The sequence below is a fragment of the Dermochelys coriacea genome, chromosome 5 (assembly GCF_009764565.3).
Source record: "Dermochelys coriacea isolate rDerCor1 chromosome 5, rDerCor1.pri.v4, whole genome shotgun sequence".
NCBI classification, from domain to species: domain Eukaryota; kingdom Metazoa; phylum Chordata; order Testudines; family Dermochelyidae; genus Dermochelys; species Dermochelys coriacea.
Genome location: NC_050072.1, coordinates 53921957 through 53945429, shown reverse-complemented (window position 1 = coordinate 53945429; position 23473 = coordinate 53921957). Strand labels below are relative to the sequence as shown.

The 23473-nt window shown below is 38.7% G+C and overlaps 1 protein-coding gene across 8 annotated transcripts in view; it reads right to left on the bottom strand.

The window, feature by feature from the left end:
• The window catches only part of XRCC4 (X-ray repair cross complementing 4), a 285186-nt gene that overhangs the window by 129217 nt on the left and 132496 nt on the right, over positions 1–23473 (bottom strand). For all 8 annotated transcript variants that reach the window (XM_038401658.2, XM_038401660.2, XM_043514262.1 and 5 more), the window contains exons 4-6: positions 10130–10296; positions 4717–4869; positions 3588–3694 (exon numbers count right to left, since the gene is read on the bottom strand). In XM_038401658.2, coding sequence (XP_038257586.1) covers positions 3588–3694; positions 4717–4869; positions 10130–10296 — 427 coding nt within the window. The remainder of the gene's footprint in view (positions 1–3587; positions 3695–4716; positions 4870–10129; positions 10297–23473) is intronic.

Below are 23473 nucleotides of genomic sequence, written 5' to 3'. Positions count from 1 at the left end.
GGTCTCAGCTCACCAGCAGCCTTAGCACTGGGTCAATAAGGTGCCAGATTCTCATCGCATTCACTGATACCTAATAGCTTTGTGAGCAATAGTAGTGAAAGTGACCACAATATTGTAAATTTTTCTTGGGTGCAGTTGGAATTCTATGCAGTTCAGAAAAAGCAAGTAAACAGACATTCATTATTCCACTGCTGCAGTGCTTTGCAATGGAAGGGGAGACTTAAGTCTTTTTCTCCTTCACAGGTGGAGCATTTTGGAGTAGCACCACAGTGAAATTTGCAAAACATTGGTCTGTGTAATACAACTGCTTCTCAAAAGCTGTTGAACCCTTATGAAACTGATGATCTTCTCATTTTCTGTCTGCTACATTCACCAGGGACAAATGGGTGGATATATTTTTGCAGTTCTTGTTTAGCAAGTAACATAGAATGTTTTATGAAGCTATACTTCTCAAATATATCTGATGTTTCTTTGTTTGTCTTATATTAATATTCCTTCTAATCCAACTGTAACTGTCAGTCACTTTTTTAAACACAAAGTGTTAACGTAATGGTGTGCAAATTTGAGGAAAAACATGTGGATATTTCTTTTGATGCTGGCCAGGAGCCATAAATTAGGCACTGCAGTTATAAAATATTCCATAGATCATACAGGCTTGCAGTGTCCAATATTTTTATTGCAAACAATGGAAAGACTTAGATTTCTACAGGTTATCAAACTGTTGCATGGAAGGGACCCTGACACAAACCTCACTTGAATTTGTGCACGATCAATACATCTTATATTTTGTGGAAGATACTTGACCACCAAGAGCTTGTTTTATTCTGTGTTTCTACTGTTACCCATGCAATGTTAAATTGCAGATCTAAATGGAACGAAAATGTAAATAAATAAATAATTGAACAGGATGTAGTAGAGAGCCTGGAGCACTGGGCCTGGTGCAAAATCTGGTGCCTAATCCACAGGCTGTGAACCAAAGTCAGGTCATCTATTAAAGCAAATGCTTACAAGTTCACCATCCGATACATGAACTTAGCAAAGTTGCCTCTAGCATTGCTAAAATATAGGTGTTCCTAAGAAGTACTAGGCACTAGATACTTACATAAATATATTTCAGAAGGCTAGTACAGATACACCCCAATCTAGTACAAGATAAGATGGTTTGATAGAATAATGAATTGGGATGTTTTGTCCAAGATATCAGGACAAGGTACAAGAGAAAGTAACAAACAAATGCCATGAAATATGTAAGGTGCTCCATAACTTGTTTATCCCAGTTGTTTGTCTCAGTCTATAAATGACAGCGTACCTTGCCTTAACCCTTTGTGCGGCCGAGTGGACAGCAGAAACTACCACTGCTGACTGTGCCGCTCCTTGCCATGGGGCACTCATGGGTGAATGTACTTGTACAAGATATGCAAGTCGCTAGAACTGTGCCTTAAGGTCAATAAACCTGGCTGAGTCCCTTTGTCACTGAAGCGTGCCTGTGGTCTTTCCCTTGGAGTAACATTGAGGTCTGCTGAATTAGCAGTCTGTGCTCTCTGCTAGTGCTGATAACACAAGAGCTCCAAGGACAGAAGCCCTAAGCAGCTGTAACAGCTTAGGAGCCTTGACAGTGTTGCAGCAACAACATTCCTCCCCAGCTACACAGGAAACATAAAAGCAATGTTATTAACAAAATAAACAAAGGTGTTGTTTGCTCCAAGGAGTGAGTGTTATAAGGAGAAGATAATACAGTCTGGGACGGAATCATCTTTTAGGCCTAAGGTCTGTGGAGCCTGAAAGTGGACTGTGTGCATCTTCCCCTTCTCTCCCCAAACCTCATCCCTGAACCACTCACCTCCTCCCCACGGTTCATTCAGTCCCCACCCATCCCCCAGCATAGATCCTTGGAAAGGTGAAAAGGCCTGAGTAGGGCACTGGGAAAGGAGAGCAGTATTGCAGAGGAATATGTACACTTCTTCCTGTGGGAAGGGAAGACTATTTTATGAAGGAAACCTGTTGTGCCCAGAACCAGGAAGCATTATCTGGCCCCAACTTTACTACATGTTTAGTGCCACAGAGTTAACATTACTATGAAAAACTTGACTTTTTAAACACATTGGAACAGTTGGTCTGTTACCTGAACATCACGTTCATATTACTTTCTCTTATAGTCACAGAAAGCAAATCTGAACATATCTGACTCTCACAGGCAAATGGAGTAAACATGTTTCATAGCTAAAACATTCAAAATTCATGCTTTTCTCCCTCTACAAATTCAGGAATCAAGTTCAGTCTCTCATGCTAGGCAGTTAAAGGAAATGCTACACAGATGTCTGTCATAAAAATGCTATCTAGCAACTTAATTATTACTGGATCTAGCAAAAAGTTGATAAATGAAGTTATCCCTTCTCCGTGCCATTTTACTAAATGAAGTATTTCTCAAGACATTGTTTGTGCCACTGATGAAATAGAGATTGAAAGCAAAGAATTATCAACTAAACAGATACTTTACCACTACCGGCTGGTCAACAAAAATTATTTCTTTGGATAGTGTCTGCACTTCATATTCTTTCTTCACTTAAATGTATGCTACAAGGCTGGCTACTTTTTAAATCTATTACCTATGTCAATTGTGTTAGAAGGTCTTCAAAAAACCCATACCCGTACTACAGAGTTGGAGACTAATTATGCTATGGTGCTGAGAACCTCAACTTCCACTGAAGACAACAAGCATGTGCGCTAAGTCAGTTATCTGCTTATATCTTTCTTTGATTATCTTACCCTATAGTAGAGATAAATGGCTCAGGTGAGAGAAACCATACAAAATCAATAATCCTGAAGGGAAATCCTTAAGTATGTGGTAGCTGTCAGTGTAAGGCAGTTTTTATGCCCTGACAGCATTCCCTCTACAGAGATTTGCACACACAGCATTTGGCACACCAAGCTGAAAATTCGCATGATGCGAAGTTTTATACAGTGTATTGTGAAATGGGCAATCCCTATGCCATGTACTCCCACTTCTCCAGTCTTAGGCGAATTAATCAACTTAATTTTCACACTCAACTACCTGAGACTAAGAGCATCCCAGTAAATTTCAATGAATTCTGCTGGATGTTATAAAAATAGTTTTGCTGCATTTGTGCACTGCATTTGTGCACTAACTCCTGACTGCAGTTAAAACCTTTTTTTTTTTTTTTAAACTACAGACTATGAACTGTCAGCAATTACATTTTAAATCCCAGCAATCTTCATGTGTACATAATGATTCCTGGAATTTAAAATGTAATTGTTGACAGTTCACATACTGTAAAAAAGGTTCAGATACTGTAAAATGGCTATTAGTTATGCAAAGTATGTAATTTGTCATTTCATAAACAATGACATTTCCTTCATTTACGCTACATGCTTTTTAATACTTCCTTTAATTTGAAATGTCAGCATTATACTCTGCTTCAATAGAGGGCTTTTTTTTTAAATGCTTGTAAATTGGCTTGTCACAAAGCAATTTGTCAGGTAGTGTTTTGTCGTCATTATAGTTTATTCATGTAAAATAATTGGCCTGCTCGCAATATCGCCAATGAGAACAACATATTCTGTCTTACCTGATGCTAATGTAGAAGGCTGTGTTAAATTTTCACATTCCTCATCTGTGCTGCCATCATAATCTCTCTCTCTTTCAACAGCAGTTTGGACTGTAGCCATGCTATCCCTAGAACAACAGAAAGGTAATTTTCCATCTGGTATTCCTGCAACAGAGCTGCTATTTCTACAGCACTTTACAGACAGAGGTCAATACTAGGTCCCTATCCTGAAGACTTCACAACTTAGATAAATAAACTAGATAGATAATGTCCTAAAAGGAAGTGGGGTCAGACCAGATTAAAACAATGTCATTGATTTAACGTGTGTCTCTTGGCAGTTCCATGATTTTTTTTTGGTTTGGATTTTTTTTTCTAAGTAAGTGTTATTTGCTTCTTAAATAAATATTTCCAATCACCTCACTATTAACACTTCTTTAAGGAGGAAAGGCATTTTGGAAGAAGAGAGTTTTTAAGAGGCACTTGAGGAACTAGTGAAGGCAGGTTGGAGTGGGTCTAGGGATCAATTGTACTCTGACACAAAACACTATCCATTTTCACTCCTGCCCCCCATCCAAGAAATAATTTTAAATATTTCAGGAAACATTTACAGTTAAGTAAATCTCTGCATTCAATTTTAATTAAACAACTTTCATTGAAGCCATACCACTCAGAAACTTAGCCCCAGTCAGTGCTTTGATAAGAGACATTCAGTGACATCTCAGGTAGTTGCTAGTTTACTCTTCTTTTTGAGTCTGTATTTAACAAAGCACCCCATAACATATGATGGTGCACGTGCTGTCTGAGGTGCCAGCAAACTGACATTCCTCCTGCAGGTTCAATTCAATATGGTGTTGTTTCTGTCCTGAGCTATTGCTTCATGTAACAACACACTGCTGAAGAGCTGTCCAAGTAAATTCCAAAGTTGTCTGCTCTTTAGAGATGAGTGAAGTATCCCTTGTATATATTTACTATATTATATTTAAAGCACTTGGAATCCTTTAGAATCTAAAAAAACTTTATAAAGATGATTTATTAATTGTTATTACATTGAAACAATGATTATACTACCATCTATTAAAACTTAGTAAATACAAATGAAACTTACGTATGTGTCAGGCACAACAAATAACTTGAGCAAATTAACAAATACCTTGCATGTGTTGTATCCTCTGCAGGTTCCTGAGCTTCTTTTAACAACTTTTGTAAATTTCTTATCTTTGCTTTCTTTTCATTGAGCACAAGAATAAATCTTTTGTAAAGATCTGCCTCCAGTTCTTCTTTAGCTTCCACACATTTTTCCAGCCTAAAATATAACAATAGTTAATATCTTCACATTTTACTAACAATGTTCTATAGTAACACCAGCCCTCCTAAAATATAATTAGGAAGAGAGGTACATAAGAATTGCCATTATGGATCACAGCAACTGTCCATCTAGTCCAGCATTTTGTCCCCCAAAAAGGTCAATAGAAACTGCTTTAGAGGAACATGAAAAAAGCCCGACAGGAGGCAGTTATATAATAATCTGCCCACAGAGAAAGTTTCTTCCTAACCCGTTTCTTAGAGGTTAGCTTATGTATATACTATACAGACAGCTACATGTTAGATATCAGAGTTATTTAGAGTCAATGGTGAATTCAGCATAGCGTCTATAATTTAGAAGGATACACTTACCGAGATTATAAATAGAGAGTTATAGTCAAATTCCATGGGCCCAAAATTTAAGCCTATTCATTCTCATTTGCATTTTTAATGTATATTTATATACAGGAAAAAAAACAAGCCCTCCAAATGTGTTGAAACTATCTTAAAATTCCAGCTGATGTTCCTGGCAACTCATGCAAAACCACTTAATTTTTGTCAGGATTCAAGAAGCAGGTGTGTAAGTTACATGAACATTTGCCCACTCACTGTCCCTTTGGTCCTCTGAAGTCTTTGTTCCTCTGGAGCAGCAGGATATTGAAATTGATTCAGCGGAACAACTGAAGCAGGATTTGTGGCAATTTCAATTTCCTACTGGAATACAAACAACTAAAATGCTAACAAATCCTACATTATGGTGTTTGTTTTATTTGAGTTGTACAGCGAGACAGCTGAGATTTTTAAGACACTCGCAGCCCTAATTTTGGAGAGTAAATGACTTTTTTTCTGTATCTAGTTTAAACTACTTTTTAGAGGGATACCTAATTCTATATGTAAAAATCTTAAGAGTTCTGCTGAATGACATCTTGGAATAGGGTCAACCTCAAGTTTTTATATGATATCTAAATATAAGGGGGCTAGTTTGTTTTGGTTTTTAAATAAAAAATGGATTGACCTTAAATTTCAACCAAGAATCTAAAATCAACAAAATAAATAGTGTATTAATAAATATACAGTGTCCAGTAAATAAGGAATGGGGCCACAATATGAATAAAAAAGTCCTGTGCATTGAATGTAGCAGAGGTCCTGTGAAAAACATGGTAATCTAACAGGCAACTTTAATGCTGGTATTTCTTAGTTTTTTAGTTCTTGACTTTGCAACCTTAAATGTTTTTAATGTAGATTTGTGTGTGTAATATATAAATAAATATACAAACTAGTAATGATCTTACTGCTCATTGCAGACTTCAGAACATAGACATGGTAGGTAAATTAATAAAGCAAATGATGCTTAAATACCACAAATGTATGGACAATATCAGAACAATGTCAGAGATGGTCCAGGTGTACTTAATCCTGCTTTTGGGGGGGAGCTAGGGGGCTGGACTAGATGGACTCCTGAGATCCCTCCCAGACCTACATTTCTATGATTCTATCTTCCATTGTACTGATATATAAGAGAGTTGTTATGAAGAGGCTGATTCTAGAAGACATGTCATTTTTCACAGTAAGAACATTCAAAAGCATTGTTCAAAAATGTGTAGGTTTTTATTCAATAGCTATTGAAAAACTACCGGTAAGTTATAAAAACAGAAGTGTCAACACTGTAAAGCATTATATTTTTTCAATGTGTATTTAAAACAAATATTGGTTATTTTGTCATTTTTATATGAAATGTCTATAAAATGAAAAAGACAAAAGAAAGGAATCTTATGAAGTATTAACTTAGTCTGCTGTGATATGCTTTTGGGATATGTTTGATAGTTGATAAATAATTCATCTAATTTAAATGCAAATGATGCTGAACATCATTACCATATAGATCGGTTCAATAATTCTTAAAAGAAACATCATGTGTACTAATCAACTACCAGGAGACTTTCCATCTATAAATGGGAATTTTAACCGTTTAATGGAACAATATATACCAAAATATTAAAGCACAGTACAAAGAGTCACAAGCCCTAGCAATGACATCTTTATCCAGTTTTGGGGTGGAGGGAGAGTACCAAAACCACTCCCTGATTAAATAAAGATTCAGCATAAAAGCAAGATGATTTAAAATACCAAGCCAAATTAATCTTTGGTGTAATATCATTGACTTTAACAGGGTTGAAATTAACCATTATCTCCATTTACATACATGAACTGCATATACAAGTGGAAAATATGACATGAAGTGTATCAAATCCTTTAATGAGGAAAAAGAAGACTCCCTTCCCACAATGGGAATAGTAACCAAATAAAGGGTAAATCAAAACAACACTAGTCAACAAAAACTAATGTTGTTTGGTACCATAGCACTGAGATCATCTGAGTTATTCAGTTTACTAATAGCAGTCTCCTGATTTAACCAAAGGGGGGTTGCATGCAATGCAATTTCAGTGAAAGACCCTTGATTCTGGAAATCACTTTTCCCCTTAATATCGCAAGAGCCAAAGGGCCCAATCCTGCAAAAAGTTCTACTTGTGCAGACCCTTACACCTGTGAGAACTAAGCAAAGGATTAAATTTAAGTATTTCACCAGCTACAAACACAACCTTTCATTGCAATTTGTCACCCACTGGTGCCTATATGGGATTTGTTTCGCAGAAGGCACATCTCCACAAGCCTATGTACATAAGCTACTCATCTCAAACAAAGCTTTTAAATTTAATAAAAAAGTGAAATCACAAGTGAAAAAAGCTAATGGCCATAGACATTTTTATTAGTCTTATTTGCACATGCTTTTCAAGTTCATAATCGAAGCCATCTTGGAGTTAATAGAAGGATGATACTTTTAATATGTCAAGTTGAGATGATAGTAGTCAAAACACAACCACAACCTACTGAAAACAACTGGTGTTAGTAATGGTTGCCATTTGTAAACAAGTAATACTGGTGACCTAAATCAAGCATTAATTGTCCATTTCTCAACCACTTCCATTTCTGAAGAGAGAGACAGCTATAACACAAACTAAAGAACTTGTGGCAACTATACGAGTTATATCCAAAGCCTGGCTGAAAATGTAATCTTATATGTATAAGGTTGTCTGTGTCTTAGAATGGTTCTGGCATTTACATCATCTCCTTCTTACATTTTAGCTGCATCCTATTCTCTTTTTGTTCTATAGCAGTGGTGCTGAATGCTGAAAAGCTAATGTTGATGAGTCATTTTCAAGTGATTTATTTATATACTAAAACACCGAACACTCATTTTTATGCATAATTTATGGTTCCAATTTTCTGTCACTACATTTGGACATAATATAAATTGACAGTTTACTTGACTATAAGTCATCTATATTAATTTTATATTAATTTTAGTATAAAAGACACACTACATACAAAACAGAAAATTATATTTTCTGGGATTTAGGAAACTTTGCTATTAAAGATGATTAGTATTGCTCTATATTTATCAATGTAATAATCTGTATAAAACAAAAACATTGTCTATTCTAGTTTGGTATTTTAACTCACCTGCCCAGTGTGTGTGTTTGTATACTCATGCACAAAGGATATTCAAGATAATCCTTACTGAATTTTCTATGTATGTTAAAACACAAGGAAACTGAACAAATTCATATTTAAAAAACAAATGTTAACTAGATTCCAAAGTTATTATGCAGCTAAAAGCAGTTAGGTGGCAAGAACTCAGTTCAGTCCAGCTCCTAATTAATGGCAATGGTTTCCATAGCGTTCGTTTCTATATTTGGATATTGCCAATTAATGACTCGGGGTGGCAGTATTTTATTTATTTAATTTTTTTTAAAAATTAGTGCAACAGTTCACACTTGTAAACTATAATTTCTCAACTGCTTTCAGCATATTCAACTGTAAATTAGATGTTTCAGAGTAGCAGCCGTGTTAGTCTGTATTCGCAAAAAGAAAAGGAGTACTTGTGGCACCTTAGAGACTAACAAATTTGTTAGTCTCTAAGGTGCCACAAGTACTCCTTTTCTTTTTGTAAATTAGATAGGTTTGTTGATTAATTTTTAACATAAGAAGCCTTGCAATGACACCATCTATATGGCACCTTTAAAACAGGAAAACTGCTTTACAGTTGAATCCTGCACTTAGCTGTTGGCAAGTAGAAGGCAGTTAATTAGATGGGAATCGAGGGCACCCAGCTCCTCACTGGAGATGCTCAGCACATTTTGTATGCTATATAATTGTGACTAGGTATTTAAATAATTTAAAGTTAATTATGTATAGATGTAATAATTACTGTTTTGGAGGGAAACCCCTCCTGTGAGTTTGTTGTGGAATTATCAATTACAAGTGCCACAGCACTACACAAAACAAAATGGCATTTAATGCAGTGCAACACATTAATTATAAAAAGTCGTTTACTACACTGTTAAACTATTAAGTAGTCAAACACTACTAGTGAGGCTGTATATTTGTCATGACAAAACTTTCAGGACAAACTCTGATCATTTTTTATTCTTCTTTTTTAAAAAAAGATATGGTCTTTGTCGCTCTACCCAGCACACCATTGAGTTAATTTCTTCCATGAATAATTCTAAATTTGGCACTCTATTAACGAATAAAAATATATTGCTTAAAATAATGTGATTTTGTGCAATTTTTTTTTAAATTTGTGTCTTCCTCCCCGCTCCCCTGAAAGACATTCACGACCCTTCTGATACTTTGACAATATAGCTGCCTTTAATTACTGTCAAATTACATTCTTTCCCCCTCTTGCTCCCTATGGCCCCAGGAATAATCTAGTTTAAAATGTAAATCACAACTGAAATAGAAATCAAGACAGGCAAAATAACGCTCATCATTAAGGGACCTATGCAGAAGAAAACGCACACTGCATTCTGCAGAAGAGGGAAAGGGAGAGTGAAGGTATTTTTGACTACGTAAAGCTACAATCAGGATTATATGTTAGCAACTCAGTTGCCTGCCACCCTGAAATAAGAAGAAGCCTCTACAGCTGTGTAGCCTATAAGCTGTTATGGCCCAAAACACTATCAATAGGTGCATTTCATTTTGCAAATATCTTAAATATACAGTGCCCATCAGTATAACCTACACTTTGTTGCATAGGTAAACTGCAGACACTGAATGCATCCGATGAAGTGAGCTGTAGCTCACAAAAGCTTATGCTCAAATAAATTTGTTAGTCTCTAAGGTGCCACAAGTCCTCCTTTTCTTTTTGCTGAACATTGTATATAAAGAACATCTTATTGATGCATTTTTCAACCTACAGTCCTTGCACGTCATTCCAATCACTTAGAAGCCTTTCATTTTCCTTTTGCAGATGCTCCTTTTCGGCATGTAGTTCTGCTACACAGTCGAGGCAGTGGCAAATCAGCTCTTTAATGACTTCACTTGGACTTGAGACTTTTTGTAGCTTCAGTGATCCTAGTCTAAACTGGGACAAAAGGAAAAACGGAGTTACTTTGCTGAATCTAAAAAGGTCAAAAAACCCAGCTTCAATCAACTCCAGACATGCTCTTAACAGACATTAGCATATTGTACAATTACAATCCCTTGAATACTTTCCTGTTAAAATTACAACAGAATGGCAACAAAAATAAACCTCTTGAGTAAGTATGTGGCAAGTGGGATAAAGCATCATTTGCTTATATGTCTAACTTATCTACATTTGTATACAGTCTTAGGTGCATATAGGGTGTCCATTATCACCGTATCTACACACTGATAAATCAGTACCAAGAGAGCTGAGTATATGCTACACTAACAATCTGCTCCCTAAGGAAGAGAAAAAATTAACTGCAAGAAGATGCAACAAGATGTCTCAGGCGCTGAGCAAAAGGCAGTTTTAATGTAGTGCAGAACTATAGGAAAAGAATTCTGTAAGGCATTTATAACATTATTCTTATTATACTAACTGATGAAATATCTAGAAAGCTATTTGCCACCTATTGCAGGAACCAGAAGAGCCATATGACAACAGAAATATGAAGAAATCCAATGAACATTATGTAAATTCATAATAAAGACCTTTGGGCTTAATGTAGTACCACAGGTTTCTTTGGTGCTTTAAAGATCTATAAGAAGGGAAGAAGCCCACCCCAGGAGCTTTCCCTCCAGGGACCCTCTCCAACAAACCCTTAATAATGCAAGTAGTCCTTTAATCATGCAGACAGTTCCAATTATTTCAAATGGGATGACTCATATAAGTAAAGATTTACAAGATAGGGCATTTTGGCAGCAGTGGAGTTTCTTTGCTGTTGAAGATGCTATGGAAAATGTAGAAATGGTGTTGTAGAAAGAAATGGTTGAAAATGTAGAACAATTCTTACTAATGTCAATGTTCCAATATAGAACAAATTATTAGTTTTTTTATTTTAAAGTAAACTATTTTATTTTATATTTGGACACATTGTCCTGTGGAGAATCCTGACCTCTATAGGATGCAAGTGATTCTGATATGGCTAGCAGTTGCAACTGTGGTGAAATGACCTGAACTAAATGAAGTTTGGCTAGACAAAATTTCATTCAGATCTGACAAGTCCTTCTGAGCTTTTTCTAGAAACTCACCAAAAAGTTTTATCCAGAAGTTGGTCTGTATCTGGAGCCCACAGCCAAATATTTCTCCATGCAAGGGTGTGGCACCGGAGAGATCAAGCAGAGAATCTAATGATGTCTCAAGAAGTATCATAGATGAAGGCTAATACTTTTGTAAGAGAGTTCTTGAAAGAAATCAGCTTTTTCTTATCATTGCTCTCCTAGTCTTATGGCACCTCTTCTGACAGTGCAAGATGAACTTCCCCAAAATAATTCCTACAGCACGTCTTTCAAGAAAAACATCCAACCTTGATTTACAAATTGTCAGTAAGGAAGAATCCACCATGACTCTGGGTAAGTTATTCCAGTGGTTAATGACCACCTCCGCTTTTAAAAAATGTATACCTTATTTTCAGTCTGAATTTGTCTAACTTCAACTTCCGGCCATTGGATCGTGTTATACCTTTCTCTGCTAGATCCAAGAGCCCATTATTAAATATCTGTTCCCGATGTAGATATTTATAGACTGTGATTGAGTCACCTCAACGTCACTTTGAGGTAGCTAGTATGAGGAAATGTGAGCCATCTTAGGAGGTGTGAGGTGCTCACTACTAGGAGCATCCATAGGACTTACCTTTGCATAGGCATGGCCAAAGGGATAGTAAAGTCAGCCAAGGATATCTGCAAAGAGTGTAGATTCTGCATAGTCTCTTGGAATTCTTAAAAGATTCACAAGACTGTTTTGGTATTTTGTAACATTATTAATTAACAGTCCTCTTTTACAGCTTAAGGAAAAATAAAAACAATAAGTCTTCAGAAAACACCAGCAATTTTACATGCCAAGGAAGGGTTCAGTCTGCACAGCATATCTTGCTTCACAAAGAAAACAAGACTTTAAGAGGGGTAGGTCATCCTGTCTATCCCATTCTCACTTTTCCTCTGTTTTCTCTCTACTCTACTCCACCTTAATCAGGAGAGGCTGGCAGGTAATATAAAAACAGTCATAGGGGAAAACTGACAACAGCATTATATTAATTCTTCAGTCTAGATTTAACTTTTACTTAATTAGTCATTTCAGGTGTGCAACTTACTATAAACAAGCAATGAAGCGATCACAAAATCACTGTCTTTAGTAAGTAGAAGATCATCAGGAAATGTGTTGAAAATGAAGGTTTAGTCTAGCACTGAACATGTGAACCTGTTCTAAATGTAAATGTACACTTCACAATACACGGTTTCCTTTATGTTGTACAAAACTGCTATTTAAGGTTAAATAGAACAGATGACAAGATGAGTTATTTATTTTTAGAAGTTAGATTACATTATCAGTAACCCGCCAAGTGACATTGTATTCCCTGGATATCCTACTTGCCCGACAGCATTAACAAAGATAGACTTGTGTAAAGGAAACTGTTTTTCATCACTTGCAAGTCACACCAGGCCAAATGGATAAAGAATTCATGCCACACTGATACTAGACAAAGATGTAAAAATATAGTAGCACAGATAAATGAAATGCAACCTTTCTGCCCTCTTAACTTTGATTAGAGAGAAAAGATCTAGTAAGTTTAAAAGCTTTCGCCGTATAATTTACTTGGAATATAATGAATTCAGATAAATTAAATTAAAATGTTTATTCAGAACAATGAAATGTGGTGCATCTTACAGTTTACTTTCTGTTATGTGTTATGTAATGAATTCTGATTACAAGACTAACAGGAAATGAAATTTATTTCTACAAAGCAGACCAATAATGAAATATTTTATTTGTAAGATTCCAAGATAGCAAATAGATGTGATTATACTGATGTAGCATCACTCTAACCCATATTTTTCATGAACTATGTAATCCCACCCTGACTAGTACAATGAGGTAGAGATGAGATTCAGCCAGGTACCTCCTTTCCTTCAGGTATTCTACCTGCTATGGAAGGGTTCCTTAGGGCAGACAGGGGAGGTCACACTGCAGAAAACAGTAGAGGAGCAGCATTCAACCTAATGAGCTAATCAGCTAGGACAGAGTGCTAGACATATCTCCTGAGCTGCATATTGCAGCTCCTTGGAGATGAAGTGCATTAGCTAGAGCACTAGCTGGCTCTCTCTTTTTAAGTGTTTTTTTGAATGCTATGGGAGATTCTGCTGTGATCTTTGAATGAACGTTCGGGAAGTGAAAGAAACGCTCTACATCCCTTTCCCTGCTGTAAATCAGTGCAGTAAAGGGCAGGATTTAGCTGTATCACTTTAATAGTAACTGGTCATCATGGTAAAAGCAATGGGTATTGTACATCATCTTACGTAAAACAAGCTTAAGACAGAGTAAAGCATAATACATAAAAAAATATATCATATCATCTATATCCTTTTTCTTCAGCTTAGTTTTAGGTAGCAGGGTGATAAGAACATTCATCTGGTCTACATTACAGCTTCCCCTACTCCTACCATCAGTAGAGATGCAGCAGTTCAGAAAACACTATCAAGTTTTTCTAGAGTACATATGGCCCCAGTAAGATAAAAATGTCACAACAGTGACTATATGCCTTTGGTTAGATTAAAGCAAATAAACCTTCTTCTTATAGACACATATACCAAGTATGCTGAAAAGAGCTCTTATTGTGTTTCCTGAATATAAAACTATTTGGTTCAATGAGCCATCATACTGTCAATGTAACAAACATAGAAAATGATAACATGCACTATCAATAGTAACACTATTATCTGATTAAGATACAAACTGGTTTCATTTCTCTACTGTAAGGAGGCTAGTGCTGAGTGAGCTCACGAAAGCTTATGCTCAAATAAATTTGTTAGTCTCTAAGGTGCCACAAGTACTCCTTTTCTTTTTGTGAATACAGACTAACACGGCTGCTACTCTGAAACCTGTCATTATGCAAGGCACTGAATTTAGCCGTATGGAGTAGAAATCTATCAACTTCATGAAAAAATTCATACAGATATAGACAAACATCATCTTCCACTCCAAATGCAAACAGATGGACATCATACCAAAAGGACTGAAGGTAAAAAATCCATTACAATCTACATACCACACAGACTATGCTGACAGCTTGTGCCACACACTCTCAAAGAAACTGCGGAAGGAAGAGAGCTGTAGCTCACAAAAGCTTATGCTCAAATAAATTTGTTAGTCTCTAAGGTGCCACAAGTACTCCTTTTCTTTTCACGTTACTACAATACAGATGCCAAATTAAAAACAAAACAAATGATTTTTAAGCTGACATTGATCCTTTACATTCATATATATTTTTTCACCACCTATGTAAAATATTGGTATATGATATATCTTAAAACTATTTCAAATATTCAAATATTACAAAGCCCTTAAGGGAGATTAAGGCCTCAACAAGACATAGGGCCTATCCTGGAGAGTTTACAGTCTAAATAGACAATATCGCTCAGTGGTTTGAGCATTGGCTTGCTAAACCCAAGGTTGTGAGTTCAATCCTTGAGGGCGCCATTTAGAGATCGGGGGCAAAAATTGGGAATTGGTCCTGCTCTGAGCAGGGGGTTGGACTAGATGACCTCCTGAGGTCCCTTCCAACCCTGATATTCTATGATAAGAAATCAATGGGAGAAAAAGGGAAAGGGAAACAAAGGCACAAAGTGATTAAAGCACTTGCAAAAGCTGCAATACTCGGATTAGAATACAGGAGAGTTAGAGGTTTTGCCACTGATTTCAGTGGAGCCAGGATTTCCCTCCAGGCATCCTCATTCCCAGCCCAATGCCCCAAACCCTGCTGCTTCCTTACATTTATTTTAAAATGTTGCTGAATCCAAAGCAAAAAGAAATAGAAAGAAACTAGTTCTATTACTAAGAGAAGAGGGGACAAAATCATTGATAACTGTAACTGAATAAGATTATGGACTGATATTTTTTCAAATCTGATTTAAATATGGAAGTTGGGACCTTGCAAAACTAGCTAATGATTAAAAAATGGGAGAGCAAATATATGGAAAATATGCAAAAGCATCTTTATACAAAGAAAAGGAGGGATTAGTCTCTCTGCGAATAACTATGGTGAGACCACAGTGGAGTAAGTAGTTCAGACCTTTGTTCTTCATTGCCAGAAAGACGGTGAAACTGGAGAGAGTTCTTGGAAGATCAACCGAAGTGATTAAAGGGAAAAAATGTGCATACAAATATGGAAGCTGGGGTAAGATCTCACTATAAATCATGTCCTGAATTTTCTGACTAGTATGTGATTGAAAGCTCAACTTTAACCCTGTATTAATGCAGTTTTGTATGGCTTGGATCAATTTTCCCCTTAAGAGTATAGATTTCATTTTTCCATATTGAATCTCACTTGTTAATTTCTGCATCTGAAGTCTCTCTAGATCAATTTGTATTTTCTTGCTATCATTCCAGCTGGTTGCAACTCTAGCTTTGTATCATCTGCAGATGTAATTAATTCACTTTCTACTTCCTCTTTCAGATCATTCATGAAAACATTAAATAAAAAAAGGACTCAGCATTGAACCATTAAGCACTTCACTCAAACAGGGACTGACCAGAACTGCTGGAGGTCCCAACAGACAGTGAATTGCCTGTTGCTGATTCATCATTTCTGTCATCACCCTCTGTCTTTGGTGGTGGTGCTGGTTTTTATTTCAGAGGCAAAGTGACAGAGAGTGAGAACTCTTTAAGAACATGCCACCTCAGCTTCTCCTGATATTATGCTCAGCCCCAGACCAATATCTTCTAGTCTATTAGAAACTTAAGAGTGACACTGTCATTTCTCTCATACTTCCCCCCACCTGCCCAAATCTCTCTTCTGATTTATTAATGACAGAAGTTCTGCTATTAGCTAACTGTAAGGGTGTGGTACGGATATAGGCTATCCTTTCAAGTAAGCTAGATAGTTTACAAATATTTCATCCAACTTGCCTTTAAGTAAATTCTTTCTAAATTACTGAATGTTCAAGGGACTACATTTATTTGAGGCAATATCTCACGTCAGTTGAGCATGATGCAATGCATCTTTGAATGAAAAATTTGCAAAATTGCACCAACAACAAAAATTGCAGAATCCTATGATTCTCTAATTGTCCTAGGATTAATTCTTATGTGAACTTTAAAAAGATACCTAATTAGTATATCAGGATGAAAATTTGCCATTGTTGGAAATTACCTTGAACAGATGAGGTGGCTACAGTAGTCCATGCATTCATCGTTTCTAGGCCCAACCAGCTCCTATCAAGGGGAGGAAGAACAGTTTGGGTTTGTCCACTCCCATTGCTATGGTTCCCACCATTAGGCACCTCTGCTTCGTGCTTGAACCCTAAGGTAATAAGACTTAGATCGCTATAAACTATTACACCTCTCTCTATCTGGCCTGGACTAGAAATTTATTGAAGAAGCTACAACTGGTACACAATATGTTATACCAATAAAATAAAAATCAGCAGGATCTTATTAGAGGGGAAAAGGCAAAATGCCACATTTCATAGATTCATAGATACTAAGGTCAGAAGGGACCATTCTGATCATCTAGTCTGACCTCCTGCACAGTGCAGGCCACAGAATCTCACCCACCCACTCCTATGCAAAACCTCACCCATGTCTGAGCTACTGAAGTCCTCAAATCATGGTTTAAAGACTTCAAGGAGCAGAGAAGCCTCCCTCAAGTCAACCATGCCCCATGCTACAGAGAAAGGCGAAAAACCTCCAGGGCCTCTCCAATCTACCCTGGAGGAAAATTCCTTCCCGACGCAAATATGGCAATCAGCTAAACCCTGAGCATATGGGCAAGATTCACCAGCCAGATACTACAGAAAATTCTTTCCTGGGTAACTCAGATTCCATCCATCTAATATCCCATCTCAGGTGATTTGGCCTGAGTATTTAAAGATCAATTACTTACCAAAATCACATTATCCCATCATACCATCTCCTCCATAAACTTATCAAGTAGAATCTTAAAACCAGATAGATCATTTGCCCCCACTGCTTCCCTTGGAAGGCTATTCCAAAACTTCACTCCTCTGATGGTTAAAAACCTTGGTCTGATTTCAAGTCTAAACTTCCTGGTGGCCAGTTTATACCCATTTGTTCTTGTGTCCACATTGGTGCTGAGCTGAAATAATTCCTCTCCCTCTCCTGTATTTATCCCTCTGATATATTTATAGAGAGCAATTATATCTCCCCTCAACCTTCTTTTAGTTAGGCTAAACAAGCCAAGCTCCTTAAGTCTCCTTTCATAAGACAAGTTTTCCATTCCTCGGATCATCCTAGTAGCCCTTCTCTGTACCTGCTCCAGCTTGAATTCATCCTTTTTAAACATAGGACACCAGAACTGCACACAGTATTCAAGGTGAGGTCTCACCAGTGCCTTCTATAACGGTACTAAAGCCTCCTTATCCCTACTGGAAATGCCTCTCCTGATGCATCCCAAAACCGCATTAGCTTTTTTCACAGCCATATCACATTGGAAGCTCATAGTCATCCTATGATCAACCAATACTCCAAGGTCCTTCTCCTCTTCCGTTACTTCTAATTGATGCGTCCCCAACTTATAACTGAAATTCTTGTTATTAATCCCTAAATGCATAACCTCACACTTCTCACTATTAAATTTCATCCTATTACTATTACTCCAGTTTACAAGGTCATCCAGATCTTCCTGTATAATATCCCGATCCTTCTCCAAATTGGCAATACCTCCCAGCTTTGTATCGTCTGCAAACTTTATTAGCACACTCCCACTTTTTGTGCCAAGGTCAGTAATAAAAAGATTAAATAAGATTGGTCCCAAAACCGATCCCTGAGGAACTCCACTGGTAACCTCCCTCCAACCTGACAGTTCGCCTTTCAGTAGGATCCGTTACAGTCTCCCCTTTAACCAATTCCTTATCCACCTTTTGATGTTCATATTGATCCCCATCTTCTCCAATTTAACTAATAATTCCCCATGTGGCACGGTATCAAATGCCTTACTGAAATCTAGGTAAATTAGATCCACTGCATTTCCTTTATCTAAAAAATCTGTTACTTTTTCAAAAAAGGAGATTAGGTTGGTTTGACACGATCTACCTTTTGTAAAACCATGTTGTATTTTGTCCCATTTACCATTGACTTCAATGTCCTTAACTAATTTCTCCTTCAAAATTTTTTCCAGGACCTTGCATACTACAGATGTCAAACTAACTGGCCTGTTACCCGGATCACTTTTTTTTCCTTTCTTAAAAATAGGAACTATATTAGCAATTCTCCAATCATTCGGTACTACTCCTGATTCATTAAAAATTCTTGCTAATGGGCTTGCAATTTCAGGTGCCAATTCCTTTAATATTCTTGGATGAAGATTATCTGGGCCCCCCCGATTTAGTCCCATTAAGCTGTTTCAGTTTCACTTCTACCTCAGATATGGTAATATCTACCTCCATATCCTCATTCCCATTTGTCATGCTACCATTATCCCTAAGATCCTCTTTAGCCTTATTAAAGATTGAGGCAAAGTATTTGTTTAGATATTGGGCCATGCCTAGATTATCTTTAACCTCCACTCCATCCTCAGTGTTAAGCGGCCCCACTTCTTCTTAGTTTTCTTCTTATTTATATGGCTATAGAACCTTTTACTATTGGTTTTAATTCCCTTTGCAAGGTCCAACTCTACTCGACTTTTAGCCCGTCTCACTTTATCCCCTATGTTCTGACCTCAATTAGGTAGCTTTCCTTGCTGATCCCTCCCATCTTCCACTCCCTGTATGCTTTCTGCTTCTTCTTAATCACCTCTCTAAGATGCTTGCTCATCCAGCTTGGTCTACAACTCCTTCCTATGAATTTTTTCCCCTTTCTTGGGATACAGGCTTCCGATAGCTTCTGCAGCTTTGATTTAAAGTAATCCCAGGCCTCCTCTACCTTTAGATCCATAAATTCTTCAGTCCAATCCACTTCCCTAACTAATTTCCTTAATTTTTGAAAGTCAGCCCTTTTGAAATCAAAAACCTTAGTTGCAGATTTATTTTTGTTAATCCTTCCATTTAGTTTGAACTGAATTAGCTCATGATCACTTGAGCCAAGATTGTCCCCTACAACCATTTCTTCTATGAGGTCCTCGCTATTCATCAAAATTAAATCTAAAATGGCATCCCCTCTAGTCGGTTCAGCAACTACTTGATGAAGGAATCCATCAGCTATCGCATCTAGGAAAATCTGAGCCCTATTATTATTACTAGCACTGGTCCTCCAGTCTATATCTGGGAAATTAAAGTCTCCCATGATCACGCAGTTTCCATTAGTATTTACTTTATTAAAGACATTAAAAAGGGCTCTATCCATATCCAAATTAGATCCCGGAGGTCTATAGCACACCCCAAGCACTCAAGGAGAGGCTTTACTAGTTTTCTTCCCCAATGTAATTTTTGCTCACACGGACTCTGTCTTATCCATTGCATCGCTTCTTATTTCTTTACATTCTACCTCATCATTGATATACAATGCTACTCCACCTCCTTTACCTTTGTTTCTGTCTTTCCTAAACAGCACATACCCTTCAATACCTGTAGTCCAATCATGACTACTATTTCACCATGTTTCTGTTATCCCTATAATATCTGGTTTCACTTCCTGCACCAGTAGCTCTAGTTCCTACATTTTGTTACCTAGGCTCCTCGCATTGGTCTATAAACATCTTAATTTTTGCTGTTTGGCCTCGCTCACATTTTGTACCCTATTAGGCACAGTCATTCTACAGCCAGTATAACCTATTAGACTAGTATCCACACCGCCCTCGCTCCTTATATACATTCTCCTACCCACAGCTGTATCCTTTCTTATTTCGTCTTCTTCCCTCTCAATGCTAAAATCTGGCGTGGAGATTTCCTGGACATCTCCCATCCATCTCCCCCTAATTCCTAGTTTAAAGCTCTCTTTATCAGTTGTGCCAGCCTCGATCCTAGAAGTCTATTTCCTTCCCTACTCAGATGAAGTCCATCCCAAGAGAACTGTCCTCTGTCCATGAATGCCTCCCAGTGGCCATACATCCCAAAGCCCTCTTTATAGCACCACTGCCTAAGCCATCTGTTGACAGTCATAATCTTGTCACACCTTTGTTGCCCTTCTCTAGGAACAGGAAGGATCCCGCTAAAGATCACCTGAGTCTCAATTTCCTTAAGCGTCTTCCCCAGCCTAGCATAGTCTCCCTTAATACTTTCCAGCGAGAATCTAGCCGTATCATTTGTTCCCACATGAAGGATAATTAGGGGATTCTTTCCCGCTCCCTTTAGGATCCTTTTCAACCTCAGGTCTACATCCCGTATCTTAGCACCCGGAAGACAGCACACCCTTCTATTCTCTGGATCAGCTCTAGTTACAGGCCTGTCTATTCTCCTCAATAAAGAGTCCCCGATCACATAGACCTGCCTTTTCCTGGTGACCGTGCTATTCTCCAGTCTCTCCCCTGTTCCCTCTGGCTGCAAGTTCTTTCCATTCCTATTTTCCCTTATAATCTTCTTCAACCCATCCTGTATCCTCCTGGGGCTCATATTTGGTCTAGTCTCCCTTGATTCTTCTGCTTTTCCTATAGGACTAGCCTCTCTTCTCTTCTTCCTTACCCTTCCACCTTCAACAAGTACCTGCTGAGCCCCTTCTTCATTTGCCAACTCTGCAAACCTGTTCCTAAGCTCTATTTCTCCTTCACTAGCCCATCTTTTCCTCTGCCTGGTTCTCTGAGTCGCATGTTTCCACTGACCAGTTTCCTCTCCCAGTCTCCCCTCAAAATTCCCCAGCCCTGGTTCCATCTGTGAGTCTGAGCTTTTCCCTTCAGATACCTCATATCTTTGCTCCATCATCTGCTCAAACCCCTTCCTAAACTCAACCAGACTTTCCACCTGCATCTCCAAACCTCGGATCTTTTCCTCCATCAGCTCTATACATTTATTGTGAATACAGAAAGAATCATAGTAAGCAGTTAGTTATAGCTATAACATTCCATTCAATTTCATATTTATTCACATATTCATTCATACACATACACACACAGGTTCTGCAAGGTTGCTATCATAGTTACCAGCCTTAGAGTTGCTCATGCCAAGCCACTGGCCAAATGGCCTGGACATGAGGAGGGAGCAGGGCCTTGTCAGATGCTCATATGATGCTCCTGGAAGTTGATTTGCAGAATCAGACCCCAAAGTTCTCACTTTCTAGAGTCCATTTTTATAGGAATTTCTTCTTATGCCAGTCTATGGGAATTGCTTCATCATGCTGTTGCTGAATCAATCAGCAGATGGCACATTCCTGAAGGCTCCATGCTGCCAGATGTTATCTTGTTCTTTGGTTCTCCCATTCTTGAGGCTGTTGGGTGGATTCCAGTCTGCCCTCCGGGGTTCCTCTGGTTATTTCCACTTTCCACGCCTTCTTCAGCGGATGGACACTGGATTCTTAGACTGGCACCTCCCTGATCATTCAGTTAATATCCACACCAAGCATCCATCAACATACGTCCTCTATCTCTATTTTAATACAATTGTTAACATAACGAGATGAATACAACAAAAGGGCGGGGAGTCTCTGGATGCTGTTTCTGTTGTTACAGAGTATTGCTTTGAGTCTCTCTATGTGTGAGTAGTTGTTGTTACAAAGAATTGCTTTGAGAACAGACTCTGTCTTAGAATGTACTAACACAATTAGCAGCTTGCAAGTTTCACACATAGAGGGAGAGAAACAGTACCAAAAACCAAGAGACCTCTTAATTCATAATACCCTGGAATTTAAACTATGGGGACTCAAACTCATTTGTTATTTTAATACACAACTTCTTTAATATGATCCAACAAATGCAGTAGACCATCTCCTGAGTAGAAGGATTCGAAGAGCACACATCACACCAGTACTCAAGAGCCTGCACCAGTTCCGCATGCACAGCTGCATCCAAGTCAAGGCTCCAGTACTGATGTATAAAGCATTCAATGGGATTGGCCCACATTACTTCAAAGCAGTGATGACCTGCCAAAATCTTAACAACCGGTTCCCTATAAAAAGTTCTGATTTAAGGGATGGGTCCCAGTATGTATTTTTTGTACCAACATACCAACCAACATACGTCCGTATTTTCCCGGGAATTTTTAAATTTTAAAAATTCCCCCCAGACGGCGATTTAAGAACCAAAAAGCCTGACCTGTCCGGGAAAATACGGATGTCTGTTAACCCTGCCTAAAGTTTTTTTTTAAAAAGATGGGTCTGAACTAGAAATGAGCTCTGTTTCACATTGTGGGTCCCCACCACTCCCTGGGGGTGTTCTAGGGTGACCAGATATCCTGATTTATAGGGACAGTCCCGATTTTGGGGTCTTTTTCTTATATAGACTCCTATTACCCCCCACTCCCTGTCCTGATTTTTCACACTTGCTGTCTAGTCACCCTAGGGTGTGCACATATGTGGGTCCCAGCTGCTCCCTGCCCCCCTCAATGAAGCAGGTGTGCAGGGTTACTGTCCTGGGAACTGCAGTGGACGTGGGGTCAGCTGCAGACAGGTGTGTGGGGCAGGGCTAGCTGGAGGCAGGGGGTGCAGGGCTGGCTGTGGGCAGGACAGGGGGTGCGGAGCTGGCTGGAGACAGGAGGGTGTGGGGTTGGCTGGAGGCAAGGGGGTAGCTGGAGACAGCGCCTGGTGCGGGCAGGACAGGGGTGCAGCAAAGGCTGGCTGCGGGCAGGGCAGTGGGGGTAGCTGGAGATGGGCTGGCTGTGGGCAGGGCAGGGGGTGCGGCAGGGGCTGGCTGCAGGCAGGGGGTGCAGGGCTGGCTGGAGACAGGGAAGGGGGTGCATGCGGCAGGGGCTGGCTGCGGCAGGGTGGTGGGTACTCACGGGGAAAGCAGCAGGATGCAGCCCAGGCCCAGCAGAGCAGCTGGGGACCCACCAGGCAGCATCGGGAGCCCCAGGGCCAGGGGAGCAGCAGCAGCAGCACCAGGGCTCGTGCACAGGGCCAGGCGGCAGCACACATGGCTCCCACAGCACAGCGGCTCTGGCCGCCGGAGGAGGAATTACATCACTTCCCGGCCGGAGCCCATCAAAGCCTCAGCGCCCCCTGCAGGGAAGCGGGTTAACAACCGGTTCTAAAACTGCTTCAA